This window comes from Eucyclogobius newberryi, unplaced genomic scaffold, assembly GCF_026437365.1.
Source record: "Eucyclogobius newberryi isolate DKJ021-1_F unplaced genomic scaffold, fEucNew1.0.hap1 SCAF_10, whole genome shotgun sequence".
Lineage (NCBI taxonomy): Eukaryota > Metazoa > Chordata > Actinopteri > Gobiiformes > Gobiidae > Eucyclogobius > Eucyclogobius newberryi.
This window is the reverse complement of record NW_027315724.1, coordinates 12,555,113-12,579,149: the sequence shown is the minus strand read 5'-3', so window position 1 is coordinate 12,579,149 and position 24,037 is coordinate 12,555,113. Positions and strand designations below refer to the sequence as shown.

The 24,037-nt window shown below is 43.8% G+C and overlaps 1 protein-coding gene across 1 annotated transcript; it reads right to left on the bottom strand.

Moving 5' to 3' along the window:
* Positions 1-4,052: 4,052 nt before the first annotated feature.
* Positions 4,053-10,043, bottom strand: LOC140370525 (lysosomal amino acid transporter 1 homolog). The gene is made up of 8 exons (XM_072457697.1): positions 9,967-10,043; positions 7,855-8,087; positions 7,652-7,781; positions 7,485-7,572; positions 6,461-6,567; positions 6,286-6,390; positions 5,616-5,801; positions 4,053-4,373 (listed from the first exon to the last, which is right to left on the bottom strand). The coding sequence occupies exons 2-8, from the start codon at positions 8,049-8,051 to the stop codon at positions 4,257-4,259; spliced, it is 930 nt and encodes a 309-aa protein (XP_072313798.1). The 5' UTR covers positions 8,052-8,087; positions 9,967-10,043; the 3' UTR covers positions 4,053-4,256.
* Between the last annotated feature and the right edge of the window lie 13,994 nt (positions 10,044-24,037).

Below are 24,037 nucleotides of genomic sequence, written 5' to 3'. Positions count from 1 at the left end.
ATGGACAAATTAAAAGGCCAGGAACTTCTTTTGGTGATTTTGATGCAACATACAACCAAGAACAATAATACAAACAGGATGTATAAATTTAAATAGGCCATGCATGAAAGAAAAACAATTTAAATTTAACATAAGATAAAAAAAAAAAAAAAGACTTACTATGTACACAAGATTTAAAGTTGACTTTACTTTACAAGTGCAGTGATTGATTAAATCATGGTTAAAATGACAGTGTTTAAGAAGTGTTCCATGAGTCCAACAACAGAGGGAAAGAAACTTCTTGTGGTGGGAGGTTCTGGTCCGGATGGACCGTAGCCTCCTGCCTGAGGGGAGTGGTCTCCTGCCTGAGGGGAGTGGCCTCCTGCCTGAGGGGAGTGGTCTCCTGCTTAAGGACTACTCAAATAGTCCAGGGTGAGAAGGGTCGGTGGTGATCCGACCTGCTCGTCCAAGAGCCCTGAAGACGTACAAGTCTTGCAGAGATGGCAGCGGCAGAAGGAGCAGCAGTTTGTGTACAGGGAGAAGAGCAGTGGAGATAGTAAAGAGGGTTATGAGAGGTTGAGCCCAAATGAACCTATGGAGAAGCTACATTGTCAGGGGCTTGAAGCCCCCGGTAAGGTCACCCAAGGCAAAGAGGTCCTGGGTGACGGGTCAGACCAAGAGCGGCTCAAGAAGCCCTTTATGCTGAATAACAATGAAAGGCCTGTTATATCGCCCAGATTGGAATTGAAAAAGTAAACTGTGTGTGTGATACCTGGAGACCACAACTACTATAATCACTTGGATTTGACTTTCTAGGTCAGCTGACTTAGGAGCTATTGAAAAGAATCCTTGATTTTTGACGAAAAATATTCCTTAAAAATCTATAAAGGGTTAATTTGAAAAAGTAAAAGGTGTGCGTGATACCTGGAGACTCAAACTACTATAATAACTTGGGGTTGACTTTCTAGGTTTGCTGACTTAGGAGCTATTGAAAAGAATCCTTTTTTTTTGACAAAAAATATTCCTTAAAAATCTACAAAGGGTTAATTTGAAAAAGTAAAAGGTGTGCGTGATACCTGGAGACCACAACTACTATAATCACTTAGCTTTTACTATCTAGGTTTGCTAACTTAGGAGCTAGTGAAAAGAATCCTTGTTTTTTGACTAAAAATATTCCTTAAAAATCTACAAAGGGTTAATTTGAAAAAGTAAAAGGTGTGCGTGATACCTGGAGACCACAACTACTATAATCACTTGGGTTTGACTTTCTAGGTTTGCTGACTTAGGAGCTATTGAAAAGAATCCTTGTTTTTTGACAAAAAATATTCCTTAAAAATCTACAAAGGGTTAATTTGAAAAAGTAAAAGGTGTGCGTGATACCTGGAGACCACAACTACTATAATCACTTGGGTTTGACTTTCTAGGTTTGCTGACTTAGGAGCTATTGAAAAGAATCCTTGTTTTTTGACGAAAAATATTCCTTTAAAATCAACAAAGGGTTAATTTTTCAGCCCAAAAGGACTATTGCATCTAATATTAGCAACTTGGATTCATGCTCTATATATATATATATTTTTTTTTTAAATATAAATACGTTTGATATTTTTTAATAACAAATTTTTAAACAAACGGTACTTTAGAGATTGTCCCTAACTGGCGCACCAAACGGAACTTCAGCGCGCAGCTCCCTGTGTCGAGCTACTGCAGGCGGGGCACACTCAGAGGAAGCTCCCGCTCTAGTTGCGGAGGCGAATATCCAACGTCCAACGTGAAACTAACTTCACCGCGGTATTTAGAGTCACCATTTTTACCTAACACATGCATGTCTTTGGACGGTGGGAGGAAGCCGGAGAACCCGGAGAGAACCCACGGTAACACGGGGAGGACATGCAGACTCCACCCAGAGAGATCATGTGATGTTGGTCTGGTCCGGGAATCGAACCCATGATCTCCTTCTTGGGAGGCAAGAGCGCTAACCGCCTTTGCCATCGTGCACAGAATAGAATAAATCTAATGATAGTGTAATAATACATATAATAATAAAGTCTAATCGAGCTTGTGGTTTCTGGTTTAAAAAATAGTCTAAAATTGTTTAAAGTGCATATGTGACAAGTTCTAATGTTTTTGTAGTTATGCCATAGTTTGGTGGGATAGTCACTGTGGGAAATATCTATCGTAGCTTTACGTCATTCAAGTTGCAGTTTGTGAAGAAAAGTTGGGAAACAAAATAAATTGAAATTGAGAAGAATCCTCCGTCTGTCTATGTCATCAATGAGCGACATAAAAATATACACACAATGGATGCATTTTTTCGTTCACAGTCAAAATGTGTGATCAGGTATTATCTGTCAAATATTAACTTTTGTGTTATTTAAATGGCTTTTGATTTACAGTACGGTTGCAAGGTAACAGTTGTAGGATAACTCTTAACTCAGGGACTCAGGTCAAAAGCACACAAAAATCTGCTGATTTGTTAATTTAGTTAAACATTTGAGCTCTTTGTACCCCGCCTACGGCCCGAAGTCACTGGGATAGGCTCCAGTCACCCGCGACCCCGAAAGGGACCAAGCGGTAGAAAATGGATGGATGGATGGACTAAACGTTTTTACATTTAGGGGTTTACTTTTAAGTTTTCCATAGATAAGACTAACATAGACTATTTGTGCAAAAAGACTACTGTAGCTCAAATTGAACCCTGTTAAAGAGTAGACTCTAGACTCTGTGATTGTCAGAATACAGACTTTTCCAATATAAAAAGCACATAAATGTAAACAAGTCAGAACGTCAACTTCTGATTTCGTAATCCCAAATTCCCGAGGACACTTGAATGCAGCATATTTTCATCTTTGCTCAAACCAGAAAGTAACATTAGAAACTTAACCCAAATTGTCAAACTAGAGAAAAAAAAAGTAATTTTGAATAAGTAAAATCTGAAATATAATCATGTTCTCCACGTTTAAGTGAAATGTGTGGTCCAACCTGTTACTTTTCAATATTATGTTTGTGTCCCATTTAAAGGTTCACTGCGTCACTTTTCTGGTGGAGGGTCTGTACCAAATGTTATTACTTTGTTATTGTTCCACAGAATGACACTGGACTTACAGTATATACTTTGTATTTATTTATTCAATAGCAGATGTTTTTATTGCATCTGCTTGTTTCCATGGAGAGATAAAACCCTATTTCGGAGCCTTCTCCAACACAAAAGTTACATAATGGACCTTTAAAGATGGAGCTTGTTGATTAAGGCAAAGACTGCATTGAATAATATGGAAGGTTTTTTTATTAGGCGTAATTTGTACATTAATAAGTATAAATGATACAAAAAAGAACTCCCCCAGAAGTCAGGTTAACATCGCATTTCAATTGAGCATGTTTAATATTTAAAAGTATAAATATCTGTCACTAACAAAGCGTTTGCGTCGTAAAATCCACAATATTAAAAATAGTCCTATATATTACAATAGCTTATCCTGTCGTTTTGCATTTCTGCCAGATCTAACACAATAAGAAAGAATCAAAGTTCCCGTCGAGCTTTAAAAAAGAAAACAAAAAGGTAAAAGCAAGTCTAGGCTTTTTTTTGTCTGTTTTGATTATGATTTGAACACATCAAATAGTAAGAGGTGTAACTGTATCTAAGACATTACGTGCCTGAGGTCGAAACATTTGCTGATGACAATTATTAGTGCAAAAAAATATTAACTGGTTATATAAAAATAATCTAAATATTACAAATAAAAAGTAACTGAATTAAATAAATACCTTGTTATATCCTAAAACACAAGAAACAAGAAAAAAACAATAAATCCACAAATAAAAATAGCTCAAACAAAAGCATAATTTGTATTTCAAATTGACTGGTAAATACATTTGGCAAGGAGCTAAAACGTGGTCATGAATATTCTGATTTTAAACAAACAGGTTAGGTTAAGACAATGTTTAATTTCAAAAGGCACAGATATCCCTAAATGAAAGCAGTATACAGTACAGTATTTACACTAGTTGACTTAAAAAAAAAAAATAAAAGAAAAAAACAACAGAATCAGGCAAAACAACCCAGCGACTGTCTTTGGTCCTGAAGCGCTCCTCTGTTCTATAACTTCAGCAAACATCTGGAATAAAGCTTTTAGCTGAGTGTTTGTGTAACAGGGCCAAATGGCAAATAAAAGTACCGTAATTCAACCCTAAAAGCCCTGTATGGGGTAATAAACGATGCCAGGACTGAACAGTGAGATTAAAACATGTGCGTTTGTTTTTTTGTTTGTTTGTTTGTTGTCCTATAGAACGGACTGTTCCTCGTCCTCACAGAGAAGAGGCTCCACTTCTGTGCTGCTGGTTAATGCACTGCTTTTACATGTCCTGTTGTTTCTGTATAAGATGAACTGCGCTGTGACCTGGAATCAAGGTTAAGGGAAAAAAAAAGACTATAAAATGGTATAAAATGCATTTCACCCTGGAGAGACGCAAAGACGACCAGAAAGGACTGTTTAGCAAGCTTTATTACGTGGGTTATTTGGCGCTCGGACCCCGGCGGAAGACGTTGCGATCATAGGCACTCCATGATCTATTTGTATTAGATGTCTCCCCTCGGAGCCTGGTGGTGATAGATGTGAAGAGAAGGTAGAGGATGAGGGGAATGCAGAGGAGGAGCTGGGGAGGTGGTGGGTCGCAGTACGGTCTGAAGCGGCCAAGCCATCTGCCTGAGGGCTTAAATGCGACCGCCTGTGCGCTGATTGGAGCGGGGAGGAGTCACTTGAGAGCGTTGATTGGGGATGAGGAGCAGGTGCGGGGGCCATGATGCAGACGTCCCCTGTCCTTTCACCCTCCTTCTTGGCCGGGAAAAACTGCATAACCTCTTTGGGATAAGCGCAGAAACCTGGAAGAGTCCATGGTGAAGTGAGGGATCTGACTCTCTCAGACGGACAGGCGGGCGCCCGCTTGAGTGCGATGATGGCGCTGGGGAGAGGGGTCCTTCCATGGTGGCCGACGCCCGGACTGGGTGCGTTGGTTGAGCTGGGGAGCAGGTGGCCTTGACGTAGATGGGTGGAGTTAGGTCTTCCAGGCTGAATTTAAGCAGGCTTCATTTGTAACGGCCATGTCTCTTTCAATGGGGAAGAGTAAAGTGGCAAATATGAACGTAAATGTAGGCTGATCATCACAACTTTCTGATTGGATAAACGTCTTCAGAACCAAAATGACAACGTAAACGACCGGGTTCGAGCTGGGCTTGTATTGAACCACTTTCGATCAGGGTAAATCTCTGTGTCATAAGCTCCTCCTGCAGCCTTCGGTCCGTTTCTAAGGCTGCGTTCACATACTTGATTTGGTTGCGATGTAAGACCTAAATTGATCCTCATCTGGTTTAAGGGTGCGTTCACATTTGAAGATTCACTGCATCCAAACTGGGACTAAACCAGGACTAAATCTGAAACGAAACCTGGACTAGATCATCACTGAACAAGGACTAGAACAAGCCCAAACAAAGTCCCACGTCAAGACAAAAATGGGCTCAGTTTAGGACCAAATAACGGCAACTCTCCTAGTTTTGATGTGCCGAGTGTTGAAAATGGCAACTATTTAGCAATGATTGGGTGATAACACACACACGTCACTGAGTGGTGATAGTCGAAGGATACAAAGAAGTCGAGGATGAGGACTCCCATGCTCCCGATGAGCCAGGCCAGATGGTTCAGGATGAAGGCTTGTTTGGAGCCTCTCAGGGCCGGCAGGACGAGCATCACACTCAGGCCGTACGTTCCATTGCCCATCATCGCAAGAGCAAACAAGAGGTAAGAAGTGCCCTCTGTCGACCGTCGTTGGAACTACACCAAAACGACAGCAAGTAGAAGATATGTGCAACAATACATTAAAAAACTTACAGTTAAATCAATGATCCTTACGCTATGTCATCAGAATGTTTCATATTCCGGAATGGAGGATTATCTGACTTAAAAATGTGTTTAAATAAGTTACAATTTTGAATTTCTAGCGGTTAGTTTGCGTTTCAAATACAAGAGACTGAAAAATATGGTTTTATAGACTCAAAATTGAATTTGATCTACACAAATATTGCTGAAAACTTTCATTTGTACTTACATTACCGTAAGTTGTTAGCCAGTAAATCCTGCAAATCAAGTTTTTGTCAAGACTTTCATTGAATTGTATGAAATTCTCCAGCAAATCCTAAATTCCCCATGGAAATCATACTATGTTGCCTCCATTTCGTAAATTAGAATCAATTTGTTCGCAATAGCTTGTTACTATATCACAACAACAAATGGAATTGCGGTGATATTTTGGCTTTACATTTTTATAAAGCTGAGGAAAGCGGGACAAGAGGTAGAATATCGTTGCCATATATCCACATATAAATCCAGCCAGCTTCACAGATTTCCTATCTGCACCTAAACCCTGTAGAACAAAGACGAGAACGTTACTCACAGATGTTTTTTTCACATTCGCTCTACGTTATTACACCGACCTGAGCAGTAACCGTTGCATTACTAATAATTATTTTGGGCAAAGCTAGAAGGAGCAACGTCCCAGCACCGCACCACATGAAGCAAAGCCACTTCAACAGCGGGATTTCTACACGAGAGAAAAATAAATACTTTAACAAAAGAGCATGAATTACACTGCACAGAAATGTTAAAGGGGACATATTCTGCTAAATCAGTTGATCAGTAATGAGAGTTTAACCTTGTAAAAACATCATTATTTCACCCATCATTGTATTTAGATTGATTCATGCATGTTTGAATTAATCCTGTATTGTCCTGTAACTGAGTCTCAAGTGCTCAGAAAAGTCCTGTTTTTACCTACCACCTATCTCCGCCCACATCCCTGTACTGAGTGATTTTTCTGAAAAATTAAAACTCTGAGTGATACATGTACTGTCATGTAGCATCTTAAATAATAAATAATAAATAAAAACATTGCTGGGATGTCACAATATCTATATATATAAAAAATATTTTGTGATTTTGGTGATTGCGAAAAAAATATCACAATCGCAATTATTGACACAATTATGACTAAACAACAGTATAATCCGTAATATTATTCAATTCCCAGTTGCTAATACATTAACCTTCCAACAGTTCGGGACCAGTTATATGAAATCAATCTTTCAGATAATGATAAAGCTAATGTTAATGTGACATAATAATGTGAAGGTTTATTTTTTTTAAAGAATAAATGGAATTAAAATGAATATTTTTTTTTTATTATTAATTTCTTTTTTTAGCTCAAATGGTTGGACCTGAAAAATGACAATTATTGATTAAACGAATATTCTTCATTGGTGACATGTCACTATGAAGAGGCGGGGCTTAACAGTTCAGCAGGTTTGGACTGGAAGTCAGTAAAAGAATCCGCTTTTATCACTGAGCCGTTTTAGATTGATGTGTTTTACAATTAACAAAATGTTAAATGATATTCTATTTATGTAATAGTTTAACACAAAGCATCTTGAAAAAAATAATCATACGTCTCCTTTAACTTACTTTTGCTGGAGTTGTTTTTAATCTTATAATAGAGAAACTGTGAGATGAGGATTAGGTCTGTGAAGATGTAGAAAATCACAGCAACTACCTACATCAAAATGGTAATATGTCATTTTAAAATAAGCTTTGAATAAACAAGTGTAAAAAAATAAAAGAAAGATGTTTACCTGAATAGGAAGCTGCCCGGTGAGATAACAGCCGGCAAAATTTGTCAAGTCTCCACTGAAGAGGAAAAAGAGAAAGCCAAACGACATGGCTTCCTCTACTTTACCATTACGATAGGCCACACACACCTGCCTAGAGTTAGAATTAGTTTTTTTTAATGAATAACAATCCTGCCAATACATAACGGTCAATGGCTTGTACTTACGGTAGTGTGGAAAGCAGAAAACAGAACATGGATACGAGTCCGATCACTACACTGAGGTACTCCCACATGTTGTCCACACACTCCTCCAGAAGGTAGAGGATCCAGGGAGCTCCATTCTCACACAGAGGTTTGCCTGCTCCCGGAGCGCTCCAGTTTACTCCATGTGAAGTCCTTCCAGGGAAATGTCCAGTGGCCATAGCAGGCGGACCAGCTCCGACTCCTCTGTTATCTACCTGAAAACAAGAGCGAGGGGAGAAAATCTGATCATTATCGGATTTCTGGAGTTATTGGATGATTAAAATGTCATGTACGGTTATATTTGACTTGAGTGAGCTGATTTATTTGGCCGTGGCTACAGAGCCGCGGCGCGGTCACATAGCCCAGCAGTTTCAGGAGCCGTGGCACGAAATAGCCTAGCAGTTTCGGCCACGCGCCGCGGCTCTGTAGACACTTTATATTGGATTGTTCATAGCCGTGCAAGTTTTGAAAAGGGAAAAAAAAGTTTAAAAAGGAAAGCGTACGGTGGCCCCCAGGGTTCACAACAATAATATGAAAATGGACAGACAACACAGTGAAATATCTACAGCACAATACAATTTGTGCTCTCTGTTAAGTGTAGTTACACTGAAGTGTTGTGGATATTCAATTTTGTTGTCTGTTCATTCATTTTGCCTTCAAATTCATTGTTGTTGTGAACCCTGGGGGCCACCTTACAAACAAATGTGACAAAGACACGAGAAAGAGAACGAGAAAGTGATAAAAACTTGATTGTGCTTTGGCTTCAAAATACAAAAAATATTCTAAAAATTAACTGACACAGCATTCACAAACACCAACATCTTATTATAATCTGATTTCTAGACCTTTACATTGGTTTAAATGTCATTGCAAACTGCAAAATATGATGTTTGAAACTGAGGGACCATAATCAGAAAGAAATCAGATGATTTTGCTGTTTACAAATCACTTTAATCATAGTTTAACTAAAAAAAAAACTGATAATAATCTGATAATCTTAGAATGAGCATGGAACTACAGCCACTGTCACTGAGTGCTTTCACTGATCAGATTTCTCTGCATGTAAACACACACAGAATATCTTATCTAATTATTGTGTTCTTTTTTTCCCTGGCTGTGTAAATGTACTCAGTGTTTGCAGGAATTGTGTGTTTTTATGACTAATAGTCTAAATGTGTTGCCATTATGACTGATCTGTGCTGCAGTTTTGGCCATTAGTAATCTCAACGACTTTCCTCATTAAATGCAGGGTAAAGAAGAACGAAAATGAAGCAGTTATTGCACACTTTTAAACATTGTGATAATACAATGGGCAACAAAGTGTTTTATTTTGAGATACCAATGTACAGTCCAGGTTTTTTATAGACTTTGGGGTCGAATTTTAGAGGAATAAACAATAATCTCCTCTATTAATGGGAAACACTGCTATAGAATGTTAACATTAATAAACAAACAAACATCATATTATGGCAAACTGTAACTCTTTTCATTTGAGCTTGTTAGTGTTGTAGTTTATTTATGGGATAGCAGTTTAGTCAAAGGTTTCTGGGTTAGTTAGTCCTCAAAAATAACAATAAAAACACAAACATGAAAAATGCATTAGTATACAATCATCAAGGGGTTATTGCCGGATTAAAAAATTGCAAGATTATTAAATCAGACAAATCTCATGCGAGTAATCTCATTTCTTTCCTTTTGTTTGCAGTTTGCACGTCATTTGAATAGAGATTCAATAATTCAATAATTACTAGAATGTATGGTCTCTCAAAAGGGATGGACAAGTTTGTATGATATTATATTAAGCAGTTTTCGATCGAACGTCTGGTTTACAAAGAACACGTTAACAAAAAACGATCGGTGCGTTTAATGTAAGATTACATGTCAGGAAAAAATGAATAATACGTCCTCTTAAAGCTTAACATTTCCACGTTTGACAGTTTATTAAAGCATAACTAGCATTCTTGGGGGCTCTGATAGCTTAGCATCCCCCCCTCAGCAGCCTAAGTACTTTTCCACCCTTTGACGCGTGGCTTTGGAGGAAACAGATCATCCACATCTTTACGCGCGTCTCCGTCAACGTTCCAAGTGCTTTACCGCTGCTGCTCCGCGCGTAAACGCTCCATGGACGCGTCGCTCCCGGTGTTGTTGTTGTCCGCTCCCGCCGCTGCTTCTCCATCGCAGACACAGTCCAACATCATAGTCTTCATCATCACGCAGGAAACAAAAGACAGGGATAAACAGCATCCGGCTGGGACTTTCACAATAAAACGTGACATCGATTTAGTCGGAAAAGTGATTTGAAGTAAAACGAAAAACACAAACGCACCTTGAGCCTTTCTTTGCTTGGCTGCTCGTTGAAGACTCAAATTTGAGTCAGGTGACTTTAAAACGACACCTTCTGAACGGCAACAAATGTGGGTCTTGGGTCTTTGGGTCTTAGTCACATCCCATTCCCAAGAAATATACCATCAGCTACCACTGTGTTTTGTGTTATTTATTTATTCATTTATTTATTGTTCCTCTTCATCCTCCTCTGCATTTTCCCATCTATCGCTGCTGGATTCATCGAGGCCAGGGCCATCTGACTTATTGTGCTTTATCTTCTATATTTTGTAAATATTTTTTTCTATTTTACTGTACGATAGGGACACACGCTGGAATCGTTTTTAATTCAACTATTTTTGACTTTTTTCGGCTGGATTTGAGTGTTTTTCGTCATGTCGTCGTGATGTGAGCTAACTCCGAGCTAGCCCCAGGCCCCCCCCGCGCCCTTCGGCCGCCGCTAAAGTACAGCCTGCCGCGGTACACGTTTATATAAAAGAGGAACTTCACGAACGGTCGGGACAAGCACTGGAATCGCTTTAATTCAACTTGTTTTGACTTTATTCGGCTGGATTGGGTGTTTTCGTCGCAATGTGCCTCGGCTCCGAGCCCCCCCGGCCCCCCCGCGCCCCCCAGCCGGCGCCGTACCGCGTTTACACAAAGGAAGAACTCATGAAACTGCGGAGAACAGTCGTCTTACCCGGAGATCGTCACGTTATCCCGGCGGACATCCTAAGGAAAACGAAGCGAAGCAGAAGGGCTGGACGTAAAATCCGTGAGAAGAGAGGAGAAAATAGAAAGCCGGTTTCCGCCGTAGACATGGGCAACGTGAGGTCCCTTCAGAATAAAATGACGGAAAAAGCGAGCCTCATGCGGTCCCAGAGGATTTACAGGGACAGCAGCGTCTTGATTTTCACAGAGACCTGGATAACAGCAGAAATGCCAGACTCTATTGTAGGTTTGGACAATTTTCATCTGCTGCGGGCGGACAGAACGAGAGAATATGGAAAGAAAAGAGGAGGAGGTCTGGCTGTGTATGTGAACACGAGCTGGTCCAAACCCGAACACTGCACAGTGAAGCAGCAGCTTATCTGCCCCGGGAGTTCTCACATGTGATTTTGATCGCAGTCTATGTGGCCCCGTCTGCCAATGCTGAATATGCTTGTGAAGCACTGCTCTCCTGCACTTGTAGGCTGCAAACACAGCACCCACAGACTCTCTTCCTCGTCTCGGGTGACTTTAACCACGCTTCTCCCTCTTCTGTTCTACCAACATACAGTATGTTACAGTATGTTACCTGTCCCACCAGAAACAATAGAACATTGGACTTGTTTTTTGCCAACACCAAAGAGGCTTATTCCTCTTCCCCCCTCCCTCCCCTGGGCAGCTCGGACCACAACATTGTACATCTGAGGCCTGTGTATGAACCCATCGTGCGCAGGCAGCCTGTGGTGTCGCGTGAGGTGAGAATGTGGTCTGCTGAGAGTGAGGAGGCTCTGAGGGACTGCTTCAGAACCACTGTCTGGACTGAGCTCTATGGCCCATATGGGAAGGACATCAACACCATCACTGAGTGCATCACGGACTACATAAACTTCTGTTTTGAGAACATTGTTCCCTCCCGGACGGTGCGGTGTTTTACAAACAACAAGCCATGAAGGATAAGAAGAGAGCCTTCAGGTCAGGCAACAAGGAAGAGCTGAGGACTGTGCAAAAGGAGCTGAGAAGGAAGATCAGGCAGGCCGAGGCCGGCTACAAGAGGAGGATGGAGGAGCAGCTGCAGCAAAAGAACATTCAGGGAGTGTGGAGGAGCCTGAAAACCATCTCGGGCTTCAAAATCCCCCCTGCCCAGACAGAGGGGAATCTTCAGTGGGTGAATGATTTAAATGCTCACTTCTTGAGATTTCATCGGTCACCCGCCCCTCCCCCTGCACAGCTGCATGCTCCCTCTTCCACAGCTGGACAATGCCCTGCATCTGTTCCTCTTCACTTCTCTGCCCCATCAGCTCCCCACTTCGCCTGGACTCACCCATCCCCCCAGCACACGGTCCCCCTGCCAACCACTGACTGTCACAGCAGCACAGGTGAGGAGTGAGCTGAAGAGGATTAAAGTGAGGAAGGCAGCAGGACCTGACGGCATCAGCCCCAGGCTATCTGCAATCATTAAAAGCAACACAACAACAAAAACAACAACAACAACAACAACAACAACATAATAGATATACTATAAAGCATGACTAAAGAATGTCAAGAGCATCAAATTCTAGAACGTAATTTCAATGAGAATGATTGATGACTTCATGAGTCATAGAGCGGTCAATTCTATAATCTATTCCAAAGCTTCGCTTGATGACTTGATGGGCTTTGTAACACCAAAGCAATGGAAGAAGAACTTCTAAGGAATACGACAAAGTCTGAGGAATAAAGTCTGGCGGTAATGCAACACTTGGATGCCAACCGCCAACAACAAAGTCTGGCGGTAATGCAACAATTGGATGCCAACCGCCATAAAACTAAAACAACAACAACAACAACAACAACAACAACAACAACAACAACAGCAGCTATAAAACAACAACAACAACAACTGACTCAAAGTCTAAAGAATAAAGCCTAAAGAATAAAGCCTAAACAATAAAGTCTAAAGAATTAGAAGATGTACGGCGGAAGCGCCAAAGAAGAAGAGTCAGCTCTGGAATAAAGTCTAAAGAAAAAAGTCTGGCGGTAATGTAACACTTGGGATACCAACTGCCATAAAACACCAAAGAAGAAGAAGAAGAAGTCTGCCACGTTACGAACGTTGATAAGGATGACGAATCAGATAGCAGTCTGTGTGTACCTACCTGTGAGAACCAAATAAAGCTCCAGGCTTATGAAAGAGAAAGGGCCTGGTTGACCTTGTGGTTTCGGAATACTGGGCGGGAGTTCAATCTGCGGAAAGTTCTTGCGATCCAGTCACAGGGTTTGTGTGAGGCTGTGGTTGCTTACTTATATAGCACGGGGCTGGGTGAACGTTTATAGAGTTGGGGTGTGTTGGAGACTGAGCCGAGGATAAGGAGCAAGAGGATGTTCTAACGCGCTTTGAACTCATGGGCTTAGAAACACCAAAGTGATGGAAGAAGAACTTCTAAAGGATACAACAACAAAGACATCTCACGACCTCATGGATTTTGTAACACCAAAGCAATGGAAGAATAACTTTTAAGGACTGCGACAAAGTCTGAGGTGGTGACGAGATGGGGGTGGGGGGTGGTCTCCTGTCCTCGTCCAGTCTCGTAGACGCACGGCTACCAAGCAGCAACATCAGTGGAAATATTAAAGCCTATAGAATGAAGCCTAAAGAATAAAGCTGTATGATGGAAGCACCGAACGTCAAAGAAGGAGAGGAAGATGTTCTAACGCGCTTGGACTTCATGGGCCTAGAAACGCCAAAGTGATGGAAGAAGGACTTCTAAAGGATAAAACGACAAAGACGTCCCATGACCTCATGGGCTTTGTAAAACAACAAAGACGTCCCATGATCTCATGGGCTTTGTACTTCCAAAGCACCGAACGTCAAAGAGGGCGAGGAAGGTGAATAAGAGTCTCCCTGGAATAAAGCCGATTGGTCTCTGGCACAACAACTATTGGCGCTAAATGGGAGTCGGAGTGATGGGGGTCTGCTTGTGGGGAGTCAGAGTGATCAGAGTGACGAGATGGGGGTGGGGGTGGTCTCCTGTCCTCGCCCAGTCTCGTAGACGCACGGCTACCAAGCGGCGACATCGGTGGACATATTAAAGCCTATAGAATGAAGCCTGAAGAATGTTGTTGTTGTTGTTGTTGTTGTTGTTTTATGGCGGTTGGCATCCGAGTGTTGCATTACCGCCAGACTTTATTCCTCAGACGTTTCGTAGTCCTCAGACTCTGTCGTAGTCCGTAAAAGTACTCCTCCCATTGCTTTGGCGTTACAAAGCCCATGAGGTCATGATATGTTTTTGTGACTAGAATAGTTGTTGTGTCAGAGACCAACCGGCTTTATTCCAGGGAGACTCTTCTTCATCTTTCTCGCCCTCTTTGACGTTCGGTGCTTTGGAAGTACAAAGCCCATCAGATCATGGGACGTCTTTGTTGTTTTACAAAGCCCATGAGGTCATGGGACGTCTTTGTCGTTTTATCCTTTAGAAGTCCTTCTTCCATCACTTTGGCGTTTCTAGGCCCATGAAGTCCAAGCGCGTTAGAACACCCTTTTGCTCCTCATCCTCGGCTCAGTCTCCAACACCCCCCACCTCTATAAACGTTTACCCAGCCCTGTGCTACATAAGTAAGCAACCACAGCCTGACACAAACCCTGTGACTGGATCGCCAGAACGCTCCGCAGACTGAACTCCCGCCCATTATTCCGAAACCACAAGGCCAACCCGGCCCTTTCCCTATCATAAGCCCCACAGCAAATCAGCACATGCTCGACAGTCCCTGGCACCCGACAGTGACCACACAGACCAGTCGGATGCTTGCCTATCCTACTCAGTGACCAATCGAGTCCAGCATGGCCAATCCTCATGCGGGCGAAGGCCCTTTCCTCCCACGCGTTCCTGCCCATAGACCCGCAAGGACCCACACTACCCTGTATGTGATAGAGATGCCGTCCAGTAACACAGTGGCTCCAAAATTCCTGCCAAAGGCCGACCACATGACTCTTGATAACGGGCTTGATTTCAGACTTGCCCAACTCAACCGCCACATCAATTGATGGCCGCCCAAGGGAACGTTTAGCCAGTGCATCAGCCATTTCGTTACCATCCACCCCCACATGCGCAGGGACCCAAATGAAGGAAACCCTCACATCCTTCCTGGACAGGGAGAGCATCAGACAGAAGATGCCATTCAACACATCCTGTCTGCAATCCGATTTCCCAGATTTAATGCTTTGCAATGCAGAAAGGCTGTCAGAGGCCACCACAATGCCGCAACACTGCAAAGCAGATTCCGCCCATTCCAATGCCAACCGTATCGCTATGAGTTCCGACGTGAAAACAGAAAGGCGATCTGTCAACCTCTTCTTGACCGCTAGCCCCAGGTCAGGCACAAAATAAGCGGCGCCAGTACGCCCACTCTCAGGATCCCTAGACCCGTCGGTATAAATAAACACATCACCTGAGTGCTTATCGATGAGCGCTTGAACGGCAAACTGCGGTGCCCTCCCAGCGACTCCTCTAAGCTTGCCATGCAAGCTAACATCAACAGGAGCCGGGACAAACTTCCACGGAGCTATAGCAGACAAAGTCACCGACGGGCTCACACGCAGATCACCAACCCCCGCAAGCCGCGCCTTCGCATTTCCTACCAGGCTGAAAACCATACCGCCAGCCTCACTCTGCCCCCCATCAACCCTGAGAAAGTCCCTCACCGGGTGAGAGCTCGTATGACCTTGCACATTCACCCAGTAAGCCAACAGAAGTTCTAGCCTCCGGAGCCGAAACGGCAATTCCCCCAACTCAACCTGCAGCGCCGAGACAGGGGAGGTCCTAAAAGCCCTACAGCAGATGCGCAAGGCCTGGGCTTGCTCCACATCAAGCTTCTTTAAGTTAGTCTCAGCCGCAGACATGTAGGCTATACAGCCATAATCAATAGCCGCCCTCATGACGGCCCGATAAATACCCAGGAGCGACCTTCTGCTGGCCCCCCAGTCCTGGCCGGATAGACAGCGAAGCAAGTTATTCACCCTTTTGCATTTACCACTGACCTCATCAATGTGCCGACGCCAACTAAGCCTCTCGTCAAAGGTGACCCCCAAGAACCTCACCTCCTGACCTGTTCGAGCACCTGCCCATGCAGTCGAAGGGAGACGTCCCTATGCCCATTGAAGAAACAGATCACTTGAGACTTCCGTACGGACAGTTTAAACCCCCACTTCAGGGTCCACCGCTCCACCTGCTGTATTGCCCTTTGCAGTTTCGTCTCGTAAAACCGGAGATTCCTCCCTCTCACCCATAGAGCGCCATCGTCAGCATAAAGGCTCCTCCCAACAGACCCATCCACGTCGTCAAAGATGTCCTTAATCATAACATTGAACAAGATAGGGCTACACACACTCCCCTGCGGGATCCCATTCTCCACCCCATAGACCCCAGAGTAAGCAGCGCCCACTCTGGTTTGGATACGCCGGCCAGACAGAAAGCTCCGGACCCAGTTAAACAGTTTACCCTTCACACCACACTTCCGCAGCTTAATGAGGAGCCCATCCTTCCAAACCATATCGTACGCCTTCTCCACATCAAAGAGCACCGCAATAACCTTTTCTTTCTGAGCCCTGGCCAGCTGGATATCAGATTCCAAACACAACACGGAATCCATGGTGTTCCTGCCCCTACGGAAACCACTCTGGTGCGCGGGAAGCAAACCCTGACTCTCCAAGAAGTAATCCAACCGCTCGGTAACCATGCGCTCCATCGTTTTCCCGAGCTGCGACGTCAAGGCAATCGGCCTATAACTTGAAGGGTCAGACGCTGGCCTACCCGGCTTCAGAACCGGCACCACCGTAGACTGTTTCCACGCAGATGGAACACAACCTGAATCCCAAACACGGTTGAAAAGACCCAGGACTAGCCCAAGCGTGTCATCAGTCAAATGAGAGAGCATGTCATAGCACACCTCATCTTTACCCGGGGCTGTCTGTTTCGCCTTAGAAAGTGCTCTCCTTAGCTCAAACAAACTAAACGGAAGGTCAAGGTCATCTTGAGTCGAAGGCTGGTGCCCAATCAGCTCAGAATTCTGGGCCAAAGTACTCTCCCTGTAGTGCCTTTCCGCAGGTGAGAGATTGTCAGAGCTGTGCACCGACACAAAGGTGCTGGCCAACAGTTCAGCTTTGTCAACGTCGCTGACTGCTTCAACACCATTCAGTATTAGGACCGGGGTCCCATGACGGCGCTCAACCCCATGCATCCGCTTAATCATCCCCCAAACATCCCCGAGACGCGTTTCTCTCCCAATTTTGGAACAATACCGCCTCCAATAGGCACTCTTGGCCGTCCTTACAGTTTTCCGCACAACAGCGCGGGCCCTCTTGTAGTCAATGAGGGCACCCTCAGTGTGGGTAACCCTTAGCCGGCGAAACGCCGCATTTCTCGCCCTAACAGCATGACCACATGCTTCAGTCCACCACGGCACCCGCTTCCTATGTCCACTACCACCACTCTTAGGAATCGTGCCTACCGCTGACTGCGTGATGAGCGAGACAATTGCACTATTGAGATCATCCACCTGAGTCAATCCTCCTACCTGCAGAACCCTAGAACCATCATCAGCTTTCCTCAGGAAAGCCCCCCAGTCCGCCCTTGCCAACTGCCACCTCTGAATCCTCGTCCCCCTGACCACACGGCTCCCAAAGCCAATCTCGGTGCGGACTAGATAGTGATCGCTACCAAAAGAAAGATTACCAAGAACCTCCCAACTACAAACACCAGCTAACTCCTTGGACACAAGCGTAAGATCTATTGCACTTTCCGTACCGGTCCCCATATCATAGCGGGTCCCACTCCCATCATTCAGACAAACCAACTCCCTTTGATTGATAAAACCCTCTACCACTTGCCCATACCTATCGGTACCACTACCGCCCCACAAAGCGCTATGCGCATTAAAATCCCCACACCACACGGCCTTTCCCCGAACATCCTTACCGATACTATGTAAGGACTCTAACGTTAACTCACCACACGGATTATAAAGGTTAACCACAGTAACAGCTTCACCACCCAGCCAGACCCTCACCGCCAGGGCCTCCGGCGCTTTACTCACACTGACAACAACGTAATTTAGGTCATCTCGGACAAACACAGCCACACCTCCGCCTCTACCCTGCTCCCTATCATTCCTAACACACACATACCCTTGTATCCCAAAACCCCACCTAGGTCGTAACCAAGTCTCCTGCACGCACATAACGTGAGGCTTGTTCAACAAGGAAGAGACAAAATGCTTAAATTCCTGGCCATTAGCACGATGTTGTAACTATTTATGTGTCTATGCATTAATTTGTGAGTTCCGAAAATGGCATAGTGCAATTTCTTATTTATGTTACATTTATTTTGAAATACCGCTACATCTTATTTTGAAGAGTAAAAACCCGGATGTGAAATGTGTGTCGTCCGCCATCTTGACTAATAAAAAAAAAAGGGTACGAAAATAAGTTTGGTGCTGCGTTGCAGCCGTTCAATAATAAACGGTAACCCGCAGGTTACAACAAAGACGATCGCCTCTGTCATCACTGGGAAGACGTTCACTCCACTATATTTTGGTGCCGAAACCCGGGAAGTAAGGACTTTATGAACTTTTGTGAAGCGAAGTGAACATCTATCGGCTATTGCTAACTAGCTAGCCGAGATGACAGAGGGACTAGAGCGGATGAGAAGGAAGCGCGCCACCGTGCGTGCCGCTACAACGAGGCTGTTAACTCGTCTCGAGGAGGAGGTGGTTAAAGAAAGACCAGATACAAGTAAAATACGTGAACTGCTGGTAGTTTTATCATCCAAGGAAGAAAGTTTAAGAGACTTGGACAAAGGGATTGAAGATGAGACGGCGACAGACGATCTGGAGGCGGAGATTGGGAGCACTATGGACTACATGGACCGCATTCTCACTTGGAAGGTTCGATCTTCTTGCATCATTGAAAGATCGCAACAAGCTACAAGAGAGACCATGAGTGAGCAAATCAGTGATGTAAGTCCCAGCTCAAATGTATCACACTCCAGACAAACTGTTAAACTTCCCAAGCTAATGATGGCCAAATATGATGGTGAAATAAGCCAGTGGCAGGAATTTTGGTCTCAGTATGAAACAGCTATTCACGAAAATGAAGCGTTATGCAAGACGGACAAATTCACCTACCTCAGATCCTATCTGACCGGAGCAGCAGCTCGAACTGTTGCAGGGCTAACAACAACAGAAGACAACTATGATGCTGCAATAGAGTTACTCCGGACCCGCTTTGGGAGAAAGGACATTGTGATAAGTGCCCACATGTCAAAGCTATTGAACTTGACTCCTGTGAAAAGATCTTCTGATGTGGTTGCACTGAGGAACTTGTATGATGAATGTGAGATTCAAATACGCAGTTTGGAGTCATTGGGAATTTACAGTGACACATATGGCTGCCTGCTATGTCCAGTGCTCATGCAGCTCATCCCTGAAGACATAGCATTAGACTACACCCGCAGACCAGACTCGACTAATGAATGGAAAGTGCTAGAGCTCATCCAGTTTCTACAGAACGAGGTGCAGAGCAGAGAACCGGCGCTCCAGCTTACCAGACCCGGCCACACTACGAAGGACCCTACTCCAAACTACAAGCCAACAGGGAGGACGTCCTACGCCGGTGATGTTAAACACAGAAAGTGGAACGTCCCGTCAGCGTCTGCTTTACACACAGCTAACGGCACACCCCAGACCTGTGTGTACTGTGACAGTAGTAACCATAAACCAGAGAACTGTCCAGACTATAACGTAAGTGCACGCAGAGAAAAGCTGAAAAAGCTGGGTAGATGTTATGTATGTTTAGGGCCCAAACACATAGCAAAGTACTGCAGAGTTAAAGTTTCATGTAGATTATGCAACCGCAGACACCACCAGTCAGTTTGTGAACAACCAGAAGCTAAGACAGATGTTGACTCCACCAGCAGTGGGACTACAGATGCTGTGTTGTCTTCTGTGACCAGTCCTGTCAAAGTTAAGGCTGAAACACAGAACACAGTACTGCTTCAGACGGTTAAGGCATGGACTGTAGGTCCCAGGGAGAGAAAGATAACTCGATGCCTGTTAGATGGAGGCAGCCAGCGTAGTTTCATTCACAAAAATGTTGTTAGAGCGCTAGGACTGCCAATTGTTAGGCAAGAGACTTCAAACCTCCATGTTTTTGGTTCCACCAGTCCGGTAACAGAAAAACGCAATATTGTAAGAGTTCAACTTGAGAACATGTGGAACACTGAAAAGAGACTTGAGATAGAAGCAGTTGAGACTCCTCAGGTGTGTACAGCTGTGATTAAAGTCCCATGCGAGACGATTCAAACAGAAATAAAGAAAAGAGGGCTTCAGCTTGCAGATTTTCCACTAGAAGGTGCTAATGAACAAGAGTTGCAAGTGTTAATTGGAGCAGACTACTACTGGCAAGCAGTTACTGGTAAAGTCCAAAAGGTTACAAACTCACTAGTAGCAGTTGAAAGCATTTTTGGGTGGGCTTTACAGGGACCAGTGACTACCTCCAGTATTACAGACACCACTTGCATGCACATTAGTTTGACAGAAGACACCCAGATCTCTAAAGAGCTTCATGCATTCTGGGAAGTGGAGTCTTTGGGCATAGTAAACAAGCAGACGGAGAGCCCAGAGGACTCAGAAGTCCTACGTGACTTTGAAAGGACAATCACGTTTGAAAATGGTCGCTACCAAGTTGAGTTGCCATGGCAATCAGATAAGGCGCAACTTCCAGATAATTTCAGGGTAGCAAAGAGGCGTTTTGAGAGCCTTTTGAAAAAACTGAACACTGATGTAACCCTGTATGCCAGGTACAACAATGTTATACAGGACTATCTGCAGCAAGGTATTTGTGAGGATGTTATAGAGGACACAACAGTGGCAGAGAACCAAGAGACAGTGAAATACTACATGCCACATCACGCTGTTGTACGAGAAGACAAGACCACAACGAAACTTAGAGTGGTATTTGATGCATCATCACATGAGGAAGGTTGCCCATCACTCAATGACTGTTTATACACTGGACCTAACCTAAACCCAAATCTGCTGGATGTACTAATTCAGTTCAGACTGCACAAGATAGCCTTCACTGCAGATATAACCAAAGCCTTTCTCCAGATCTCTCTTGCGGAAAGGAACAAGGATGCTGTTAGGTTCCTGTGGCTACACGGACCTCCAACCAAAGACTGTAACGAGGAGGTACGTGTTCTGAGAATGAACAGAGTTGTATTTGGAGTGTCTCCCAGTCCATTTTTGCTCGCTGCCACAATAAGAAAACATCTCGAACAATACAAAGCAGAACAACCAAAGGCAGTACAGACACTAAGTGACTCTTTGTATGTGGATGACTTTATTTCAAGCTCTCCAGATGTGCAGGAGGCTCTACATGTAACAACAGCAGCAAAGAACATTCTCTCTGAGGCAGGCATGAACCTGTGCAAATGGGTAACCAACTCACCTGATCTGAGAGCATTGTGGGAAGAAAAAGGTGTAGAGGACACTGGAGATGCAGAATTCTGTGGAAATGTGCTCAAGGTGCTTGGGCTTGTGTGGAGACCAGAGAAGGACGATTTTGTGTTTGATCAAAAGGGACTAATGAACATTTTAAAAGACAAAGAAAACACAAAGAGAGGTGTACTACAGACATCAGCCCGCATATTTGACCCTATTGGGTTTCTCACTCCGTTTACTGTGAGAGTCAAGTGCCTCTTTCAAGAGATGTGGGAGAGAGGGCTTGGTTGGGATGAGCCATTACCCACTGATTTGACTGAAAAATGGGAACAGTGGTGTGCAGAGTTACCACTGCTCCACCTGGTGGCCATTCCCAGGTGGTACTACATTGAGATCCAGCCAGACTCACACGCTGTAAAGTTGCATGTCTACTGTGATGCAAGTGAAAAGGCTTACAGTGCCGTGGCATATCTACAAGGACAAGACAAACTAGGAGAGACTGTTACTAGTTTTGTGGCCTCAAAGTCACGAGTTGCACCACTAAAGAAAATGACTTTGCCTCGTTTGGAGCTGATGGGAGCACTTGTTGGAGCGAGACTAGGACATAGTCTTCTCAAACCACTGAACTTGGAGAGGAACCAGCTAAACATGTGGACGGACTCAATGATCACTCTCCACTGGATCTGCAGCACAGCCCAGCGGTGGAAGCCCTTTGTGGCTAACAGAGTGACTGAAATACAAGGACTCACAAATCCGGAGTTGTGGTCCCACTGTGCTGGCAAAATGAACCCTGCTGACTTGCCCACACGAGGTCAGCATGCGCAGAACCTTATTGGTAATCAGTTGTGGTGGAGTGGACCCACTTCATTGTCTACAGCTGAAGGGAAAACAAATGTTGATGAAAACTATGTGTTAAAGGAGGTAAACACTGAACTGAAATCAAAGCATCAGACTGTTGTACAACTCACCAGCACTGAACAAACTGAACCTCTGTTGAATTTGGAAAGGTACAGTAGACTTAAGACTGTGTTAAGAATAACTGCATGGGTCAAACGGTTTGTAACTAATGCACGGTCCAATCAGAAGTGTCGGGGAGAATTAACTGCAGAAGAGCTAACTGCAGCAGAAATTCACTGGGTAAAAGTTACACAAGAGAGTTGTTTTCATCCTGAAATATCCCAGCTAAAGTCAAAACAAAATGTGAAGAGAGACTCTAAAATCAAAGATTTAAAACCTTTCTTGGATGAAAACGGTCTATTGTGTGTTGGGGGAAGATTACAAAACTCTGATTTCAGTTTCAGAGAGCAACACCCCTGGGTATTACCTACAAATCACAAATATTCTGAGTTACTGGTTCAGTCATGTCATGAAAAGGTACTGCATTCTGGTGTAAGAGACACTTTGATTCAAATCAGAGAACATTATTGGGTTTTGAGAGGGAGACAGCTTGTAAAACGCAGTGTTGCAGGTTGTTACATTTGCAGAAAACTAAAGGTAAAGGCGACACAGCAGATTACTGCTCCTTTACCAAGAGACAGAGTGACTGAGTCCCCTCCATTTGAAGTTACAGGGGTAGATTTTGCAGGACCCTTGTATGTAAAAACTAAGGGACAGCCCACAAAGGCATACATCGCTCTGTTTACATGTGCTTTAACTAGAGCTGTGCATTTGGAGTTGGTATCAGATCAGACAACTGAAAATTTTCTCTTAGCATTAAAACGATTTATTGCAAGACGAGGACTATGTAAGACAATTTACTCTGATAATGCTAAGACATTCAAAAGAGCAGACAAGGACTTGAAAGAACTATGGCAAACCATTAAAGAGTCAGAGCTTACAGAGTTCTTTAGTGACAAAGGAATCACATGGAAATTCATTGCTGAGAGAGCAGCTTGGTGGGGGGGCTTTTGGGAGAGGCTTGTGAGATCTGTAAAAACGTGTTTGAAGAAGGTACTGGGGAAATCTTCATTAAACTTTGAAGAACTAACTACTATGCTCACTGAAGTTGAGGCAGTGTTGAATTCCAGACCTCTGTCGTATGTACACAGTGAGGCTTCAGAGCCACAGCCACTTACCCCATCTCACTTCCTGGTTGGTAAACGCTTAACATCACTACCACCAAAGACTGTGCCTTCACCTGTTCCGGTCACTGCAAACCGTGAGGAACTGGGTCGAAGGTGGAAATACCGGCAGAGACTTTTGACCAGCTTTTGGAACAGCTGGCGCAGAAATGATGGACTTGAAATCAGCTCACAAATGTCAGACTCCTACACCTACTGCGATCAAAGTAGATGATATTGTACTGATAGGGGAGGATAACATGCCAAGACAGACCTGGAAAATGGGTAGAATTACAGAGGTTTTTCCAGGCAGGGATGGTCTAATTCGTTCATGTATCATTCGCACTTCTACAGGTAGTTTGTTGAGAAGGCCTGTTCAGTTATTGTATAATCTTGAAATATGTTGATGTAATATGATCCAATGGTGATGAACAGTTGTTCATCGGGCGGGAGAATGTTGTAACTATTTATGTGTCTATGCATTAATTTGTGAGTTCCGAAAATGGCATAGTGCAATTTATTATTTATGTTACATTTATTTTGAAATACCGCTACATCTTATTTTGAAGAGTAAAAACCCGGATGTGAAATGTGTGTCGTCC

Bases quoted from the DNA above. Each gene is read 5' to 3' on its own strand.
- LOC140370525 (XM_072457697.1), bottom strand. From the start codon at position 8,051: ATGGCCACTGGACATTTCCCTGGAAGGACTTCACATGGAGTAAACTGG. The intron at 6,568-7,484 runs GTAAGTTAAAGG...TCTCTCGTGTAG, and splicing joins TAAAAACAACTCCAGCAAAA to AAATCCCGCTGTTGAAGTGG. The intron at 4,374-5,615 runs GTATCCTTCGAC...CCTTGATTCCAG, and splicing joins TCCTCATCCTCGACTTCTTT to GTCACAGCGCAGTTCATCTT.